Raw genomic sequence first — 8889 nt, 5'->3', positions numbered from 1 at the left:
CAGCCGCAACCTGTACTGGTACATGGGGTTGTTCTTCCCCAGATGCAAGACTCTACACTTGCCCTTGTTGAATTTCATCAAGTTTCTCTCTGCCCGACTCTCCAGCCTGTCTAGGACAGCCTTCTGATGCGTCAGCCACTCCTCCCAGGTTAGTGTCATCAGGAAACTTGCTGGGGGTACACTCTGTTCCCTCATCCAGGTCACTGATGAAAATACTGAACAGTACCAGTCCCATTAATGACTCCTGAGAGACTCCACTAGTCATAACCTCCAACTGAATAAGATCAACAATTTACAGGGTGCAGTGGTTTTGTCTTACAGAATAACTATTTGAGGAGTTAGGCTATTTTCTTTACTAAGAGAATTACTAAGTATCATCCATCCCTACTAGGGCTGAGGAGTTAGTCCATGTCTTACATCTCAAGTCCTGGTGACTGATGTTTATATCTTTTTAGTTTAGGATTTAATCATACAGGTACAATTGCTGAACTTCATTCCTCATTTAAAAAACTTTGTCATTTTGACACAATACCAAATACTTGCTTTCACTTGCCTGGTTCCCCCCAGTAGCTCTGCCTTTTGTGATTAGTGCATATTCAGAACATGTTATGCCAGAACTCTCTCTGATACTTCCTGATTTCTTCAGCTAATTTACAGTTCTTCAGTTCATTCTTTCTGATATGCAGTGTTCAGAAATATATCTAATATACTGTCCAATTATTAAATTATGTTATTATGCTTTAAAAGATATTTTTATAATATTCACAGGCTGTCACCATGCTATTAAGTGTCTTTAGTGAATTGCTAAATGCATTTTTATTATGTCCTGATTTGAGCCTCACCCAATTGGTACCAGTGCTAGTTTTATGTGTTACTAATTGACTATTTCTTACTCATTTCTTCTCGTTTTATGTCCATGACATTACTTCAATTCTTGTCCTTTGATTACTCGTATAACTGCTTCTAATTTTGTATTCCTCTATAGTCTTATGATTAGCTTCTAAGTAATTTCTGTAAAGCCAGGAGACTGTTCAGAGCCCTCTTGAGTGTCTTGCTCAAATCAGTGCTTACAATATGACTTATTTTGCATGGGAACTGAAGAGCAGTAGTCATAAATTGCTGCAAGTGTACATTGAAACTATGAGTATTTAATGCAGTGACAGCTACAGATGTATTTTCAAACAAGCCATCTTTAGGTGCCTTATTTTCAGTATTTCAGTTGCAGGGGGTGGTAAGTAATATACATGAAATCTAAAGCTTTTAACTTCTAGTATCTAAATCCTTTGGAATAGTAACTCTTAGGATAAAACCCCTAGTATTACTCAGATAGTTGGGTGAATTCTCTCTCTTCAGTCCCTCCCATCTTCTTCGTTATTTTAATCTGTATTAACTCACCTGTTCAGGTCCTGGTAAAAACTCCAGAAGCATGGTTTAATATTTGTCTTCATCTGTATTGCCATTTTTAGCCACACAAAACTTTTCTGTGTTCATCCAGTGTCTTTTCTTTTTGATCCATTTTCTTGGAAGTGCTGTTGAGCTTAGAAGTACACTCAGAGAATCATGGAATGGTTTGTGTTGGAAGGGACCTTAAAGATCATCTAGTTCCAACTCCCCTGCATGGGCAGGGACACCTTCCAACAGACCAGGCTGAACAAAGCCCCATCCAACCTGTCCTTGAACACTTCCAGGGAGGGGACATCCACAACCTCCCTGGGCAGCTTGTGCCAGTGTCTCACCTCCCTCATAGTCAAGAATTCCCTCCTGATGTCTAATCTAAATCTCCCCTCCTTCGGTTTTAATCCATTCCCCCTTGTCCTCTTGCTACAGGCCGTAGTAAAAAGCCCCTCCCCAGCTTTCCTGTAGCCCCTTCATGTACTGGAAGGCCACTATGAGGTTTCCTGGAGCCTTCTCTTCTCCAGATTGAACAATCCCAACTCTCTCAGCCTGTCCTCATAGCAGAGGTGCTCCGACCATCTTTGTGGCCTTTCTCTGGATTTGCTCCAGGAGCTTCTTGCCCTTCTTATATTGTAGGCTCCAGATACAATAGCTTGTATCTATCTACTTAAACCTCTGTCAGATAAGATACAATATTATTAAATTTCCATCCTATAATAGTCTCAAATTGGATGTCTTTTATGTAAGGATTTTGTGTTTACGGTTGTGCTCCTTCCCTTTTGGAAGAGTTGTGTTGTTCAGGCAAGGATGTAAATAGAGGCAGCTCAGATACAGCTGTGTTTTGAAACAAACAACAGGTTTCATGCCACTTGAAAATAACTAGGCATTAGTAAATGTATAATCCTCTGCTGAAGATTCTCTCAACAGAGACCTGAGTTAGCTTAGTGTCTGGGGAGTTACATGCTTTTAATATAAAGTCAAGGAAACTAATTTCTGCTTAAAAATCTTAGTTTCATTTAAGAAAATTTCCACAAGAGATCACAAGGTTAATAAAATAAAACATTCTACATGCTGTTTTCCTTTACTATTTCTTCAGTTACCCTGTAGTTAGTAGATGATTAGTAAAGTATCATTTTACATGTAGAATTAATTTATTTGTAAATCTTTGCTGGAGACCAGAATTAAAATGATTAGTAATGTTTGTGGGTAGCCAAGCAGAATTATGGTAATATAAGTGAATGGACTTGGCAGATTGTATCAGAGGGTTTTTGGTACTGAAGTGAAAATTATTTCATGTAGCTATGTGTAATTGACATATTTTGAGTAATTGTGAGAACATTTCTTTCTTTACCCAAATGTTATAAAGAGTATGTTAAGTGAAGTAAGTATAAAGTTAAAGTTTTTGATATAATTAAAGACTTGTGGAAACTAGAGAGTTATGTGGTAGTGATTCAAAGGAGGAGGCAGGTGACTGAGAATGTAACATTTTAAATGTATTTTTTTGTATATATACATCCACACATATAGAAAAAATGTGAGATGTATACAAAAAATATAAATAAGTTGTGCAAATTATTATATTCTACAAACTGTGCTGAAGTACTTTAATAAAAAATGTTTAATTTCATACAACTACTAGAGGGAAATTCTTTCTGCCGGGATAGTTTTCCCTTTCTTCCTGAAGCACTTTCAAAGCTCTGCAATTACTGCAGTAAGAGAGCTTAACTAAGGAAGAGCATATTCTTTTGCCTGAGTTATCATGTATAGTCCAAAAGGTAAATCAGAAAATGGTGGGAGAACCAAACACCACACCCTTAATTCTTCAGAAGAGTGAACTGTTTGCTCATATAATCTCTTTGTAGTCATGTTATCTGTTGAGAATTCTTTACTGGTTGTTTTTCTCTGCATCTAGGTGTCTGTGACCAGAGTTTTGGAATACATGTAGCAGAGTTGGCAGCTTTCCCAAAACATGTTATAGAAAGCGCAAGAGAGAAAGCGTTGGAGCTGGAGGAGTTTCAAAACATTGGCAAGTCCATGGAATCTGAAGGAGAACCACCAGCCAAGAAATTCTACAGAGAAAGAGAGGTTTGCTGTCAGAAATGCCTTTTTTTTTTTTTTTTTGAGTTTGTGTAACTGAGATCACCCAAGAAAAATAGGTTTTAGGATTCATTTTTCCCCAAAGCTTGAGGACAATTGACTATAATCTCATTTTTCCATCCTCTTTGCTGCATGCCTATAAATCTGCTTATAGATCTTAGTTCCATGTCCCAGCAGTTGGCCTGAAACTTTGTAGCCTTCTAAGTAATTTATACATAAAATTACATACACATACCTATTCTTATACGTCAGTGGCAACCCTGATAATAGTCCAGTATATGGAAGCCTTGAAGTGTTAGTTTATATCCAAAGTACATTCTACATTTAAAAAGCATTTGCACTAGACAGAGGCTGTTACTTCTTACTTAGTTTTCAATTTTGGAGGTCTGCTGCATTTGTTCTTGGCTCAGTAAGTTGGTCTCAGGTTGTGAATGAATGACCTTTTAGTGACAGGAGATTTCTCCTCCAGGTGTCTCAGTTGCTCCACTATCACCTTTCCTTTGCCAGCTTTCTAGGTATCATGGTGAAGTAATTTTCAGATCAGTTGGATCTGGTGGTGTTCAGTTGGTGTAAATTAAATTGACATGGAAACACATCTGACAAATCCAGAATCATGTTTTATTCTTGGATATTTCAGTAAAACAGAATATTTCATAAACTCTGTAGGTAATAGAATGGCATAGCTTTAGATGTCTCGCCCAGGCAATTTGCCTTCGTTAACATCACATTTAGAGGGATTAATATGCTATTACATTTCCAAGTCCCTTGGAAACTCCTGTGCTGAAAGCACACTGCATGAGTCCTAAATGGTAAAATTAAGAAAACTTTGTGGTAGAGTTCTAAAATGCAGCATGCAGAGGACTAGACAAAATTCTGTATTCTGGGAAAATTGTTTCTAATACAGAGATCCTGAATACGATTCACTGAAATATTTGTTCTTGCTATTCAATTGAAATTGTTTAGAAGTTCCACTTTGCCTGTTTGCATAAAAGCATATGCATGAAGCTTAATTATCATCTGTTCTCCTTGGTGACTGGCCACTCTCCGGTTGCTTGGTTACAGTTTGGTTTTTTCCTTTGCATATTAAAACATTGGTTTTGATTTGCAGTTCCTTCAAAAAGTAACTACTTTGGGTAATATGGCCACTCTGCTGCTATTACAGAATCACAGAGTCATTGGAGTTGAAAGGGGCCTCTGGGGATCATTTCATCCAGCTCCCTGCTAAAGCAGGATCCCCTAGAGCACATTACTCAGAACTGCATCCAGTCAGGTCTTGAATATTCATCTCCAGAGGAGACTCCACAACCTCCCTAGGCGGCCTATTCCTGTTAAGAAGTTTTCCCTCGTGTTCAGATGGAACTTCCTGTGTTTCATTTATGCCCGTTGCCCTTTGTCCTTTTGCTGGCTGCTACTGAAATGACCCTGACTCCATCCTCCTTACTCTCACTCCTTACATATTTATAAACAGTAATAAGGTCTCCTCTCAGCCTTATCTTCTCCAGGGTAAAGAGTCCCAGCTCTCTCAACCTTTCCTCATAAGAGAGATGCTCCAGTCCCTCAGTAATCTTTGTTGTCCTTTGCTGGACTCTCTTCAGCAGTTCCCTGTCTCTCTTGGTCACCATTTGACAACAATGCTCTCGATCCCCTCCCCATCCCACCCAGGTAGGGAAGGAGAGATAAAGAGAGAAAGACTTTGCTGGATTGAAAACTAAACTACACAGCTTTAATTAAACACTAATGGTATAAGAAAATATTTACAATTATATACAAATGTGTTCAGGTATGTGCAAAAGCCTCTTGCCTCCCCCCACCCCCAGCAACTCCTACAGCATCTCCTGAGCTGGGAACAGTCCCAAGGAATCCTGGAGCTGCTGGAGAAAGCACAGAGTGAGGAGGGTCAGGAGAGCCTGAGCCTGGGCGTCACTGGTGGCGGATGGACGGAGTTCTCCCCCATTTACAATTATATACAAATGTGTTCAGGTATGTGCAAAAGCCTCTTGCCTCCCCCCACCCCCAGCAACTCCTACAGCATCTCCTGAGCTGGGAACAGTCCCAAGGAATCCTGGAGCTGCTGGAGAAAGCACAGAGTGAGGAGGGTCAGGAGAGCCTGAGCCTGGGCGTCACTGGTGGCGGATGGACGGAGTTCTCCCCCGACGCTGGCCATGGACGGAAGAGAAGGGAAGAAGAAGCAGGAAGGAAGTTGTCTTCTGTGATCTCTGACTTTCCTTTGAGCTTACGTAGATACATGGAATGGAAAATCTCTGGCCAATTTTCCTGTCTGTCTAACTCAGCCTCCTACGGGAGGGTCATAGATCTCCCCATAGTGTCTGAGCCGGCAGAGTGAAGGTGCGACCTTGAAGACCCAGCAGTTAGAAAAGCATTCCACTGTTACCAGCCTTAGTTGGAAGGCTCTGTGACTAGTTAAAAGAAAAATTACTGAAGGGAAAAAAAAAAAATTCAGTAAAACGAAAATTGGCATAATCCTGGCTCAAACCAGGATACTCTTGAACTGGGGAGCCCAGAATTGAACACAGTATTCCAGATGTGGCCTTGCTAGGGCAGAATAAAAGGGGAGGATAACCTCCCTTGACCTACTGGCCACATTTTTCCTAATGCATCCCAAGATATTATTGGCATTCTTCTGGCACAATGCTGAGTCATGTTCACTTAGTGTCTACCAGGACTCGTAAGATCCTTCTCCTCATGGCTGCTTTCCAGCAGGTCAGCCTCTAACCTCTACTGATGCATTAGGTTGTTCTGCCCCAGGTGCAGGACCTTACCTTTACTCTTGTTAAATCTCACTAAGTTCTTCTCTGCCCAGCTCTACATCCTATCCAGGTCACACTGGATGGCAGCACAGGCCTCTGGAGTGTCAGCCACCCCTCCCAGTTTTATGTCATCAGCAAACTTGCTGAGGTCATACTCTGTCCCCTCTTCTAAGTCACTGATTAATATGCTGACAAGACCACACCCAGTACTGACCCTTGGGGAGCGCCATGGCAGGGAACACCTGGGAACAGGCCTCCAATTTGACCCTGCTCCATTGGTCACAACCCTCCAACCTCTGTCACTCAACCAGCTCTCAATTCACCTCACTGTCCACTCATCCAACCCACGCTTCCTGAACTTCTTAATAAGGATGTTATGGGAGACAGTATCAAAAGCCTTGCTGAAGTCAAGGTAGATGACATCTGCTGCTCTCCCCTCATCCAGCCAACCAGTTATAACATCATAGAAGGCTAGCAGATTGATCAAGCATGATTGACCCTTGGTAAATCCATGCTGACCACTCCCAATAACTTCCTGTTCTTCAATGTGTTTAGAGATGACATCCAGAATGAGTCACTCCATCACCTTCCCAAGGACCGAGGTGAGACTTAACTGGCCTGTAGTTCCTTGGGTCCTCCTTCTTGCCCTTTTTGAAGACTAGAGTGATATTTGCTTTCCTCCAGTCCTTTGGTACCTCTCCTGTTCTCCATGACCTTTCAAAGATGATGCAGTGGCCCAGCAATAACATCTGCTGGTTGTCTCAGCACCCACAGGTGCATCTGATCAGGGCCCATGGATTTCCTGTTGCTAGCAATCCTCACCTCATCTGGTTGCATACTAGAATTAAATACAGAATACGCAAGGAGCTCTCAATGTTAAATACTGTATTTCTCCTGATCAGCTGGTACTTTTTGCTCATGGATTCAAAGAGGAAAGAACTGATACCAGTGTAACTGGATTGAGAACATGTGGTGGTTTTTGCCTGCAAGAAGTTTCTGGTGCTGAAAAATACTTTGTAGCTTTGAAAGAATTCGACAAGATCCTGCTTGCAATCTAAACACCCTTTCTTTTTTTTTTCCTTCTCTCCCTCTATTTCAGGAAGGTGAAAAGATAATTCAGGATTTTCTTTGTCAAGTGAAATCATTGCCCCTCACAGATATGTCAGAAGAAGACATCAAAATCAAGCTGAAACAGCTGAGAAATGATGTGTTGGCAAAGAACAACAGTTTTGTGAATGAAATAGTTTCTCGAACGAAAGTTACATCGTGAAAGGATTGAGAACAGGATACAGCTCCTCAAGTGTGTTTTACATTGCAAGAGTTATCTGTTTCTTGTCTTGCAGCTTTGATACTTTATGATAATTGTACTGATTTATGTATGCTTTTTTCTGTTAAAATTTTAGATATTTTTATTTTGGTAAAAAAATCTGAGCACGTTCTGTGCTGGATTCCTGCTTTAGTTGTGATCGTTGTGTTTTTTTAGAGGTTTTCAATAAAATGCTTTTTCAGTAGTGAATGAATGATTGACTGTACAAACTAAATGCATAATATTTTACCAGAAAAGCGTGCTAGAAAGTGTAACAACTCAGATGGCATATAGCTACCACAGCCTTGAAAAGCCACAGCGCATACAGAAAAATCTTTGATCTACACTATGGTTCTTCTTTATGTGATGCAATTTAATTAATTCAGTGACGTTTTAGTAATGCTAGATGAGTGCTCCATTAGGAAAAAAACTAAGTGATGTGTCATGAAAGTTTTGCATGTGTAGCTGTGTGAAGCTCGAGGGCAGGGTTTGGTTTTTTTTGTTTGCTGTGTGAGTGGTAATGCTTAAGTCAAATACACTACAGGCCTACTCTTCATGCCTGAGTGGTTGTAACTCTTGCAGTTTTTGGTGCTTTTGTAATGTAAGCAGGGGCTGGTGGGGCGAAGTTACAGATTAACTGGAACTTCTAAGTTGATCATGATTTGTGAGGTCCATTTACAAAGAAAGAGGGCGTTGATTTTCATTCTAATGTACTTCTTGCACTGAGACATTTTGAAAGCATGGAGGTACAGGTCTCCTTGAAAATTAGCATTTTAACTTGCAGCTTTAGAACACTTTACCTGTATTTAAAAACCTGCACCTGGATAGGGGCAATCCTTATCAATACAGGCTGGGGTATGATGTGATAGAGAGCAGCTCCGTGGAAAATGACTTGGGGGTACTAGTGGACTAAAGTCAAGACATGAGCAAGCAACGTGCACTTTTATGCCAGACACCAAATTGCATCCTGGGCCGCATCAAAAGAAGTGTGGCCAGCAGGGAGAGGGAGGTGATTCTGCCCCTGTACTTGGCTCTTGTGAGACCTGGAGTACTGTATGCAGTTCTGGAGCCCTCAACACAAGAGGGATATGGACCTGTTGGAATGAGACCAAAGAAGGGCCATGAAGATGATCAGAGGGCTGGAGCACCTCTCCTGTGAAGACAGGCTGAGGGAGTTGGTGTTGTTCAGCCTGGAGAAGAGAAGGCTCTGGGGACACCTCAGTGGCCTTCCAGTATCTGAAAGGAGCCTACAGGAAAGCTGGGGAGGGACTGTTTACAAGGGTGTATAGGATGAGGGGCAACAGTCTTAAACTAGAGCAGGGT

At 41.1% G+C, this 8889-nt stretch overlaps 1 protein-coding gene across 1 annotated transcript in view; it reads left to right on the top strand.

Annotated features, from left to right (window-relative positions):
• The window catches only part of MSH2 (mutS homolog 2), a 59609-nt gene extending 51905 nt beyond the window's left edge, over positions 1-7704 (top strand). The window contains exons 16-17 of the mRNA XM_010004999.1: positions 3308-3480; positions 7360-7704. Of these exons, the coding sequence (XP_010003301.1) occupies positions 3308-3480; positions 7360-7530 (344 nt within the window). The 3' untranslated portion in view covers positions 7531-7704. The remainder of the gene's footprint in view (positions 1-3307; positions 3481-7359) is intronic.
• Positions 7705-8889: the final 1185 nt, after the last annotated feature.

Source organism: Chaetura pelagica, unplaced genomic scaffold (assembly GCF_000747805.2).
Source record: "Chaetura pelagica isolate M959 unplaced genomic scaffold, ChaPel_1.0 scaffold8, whole genome shotgun sequence".
Classification (NCBI taxonomy): domain Eukaryota; kingdom Metazoa; phylum Chordata; class Aves; order Apodiformes; family Apodidae; genus Chaetura; species Chaetura pelagica.
Note: the sequence above shows the minus strand (reverse complement) of the source record. Positions and strands in the feature narration are given on the sequence as shown.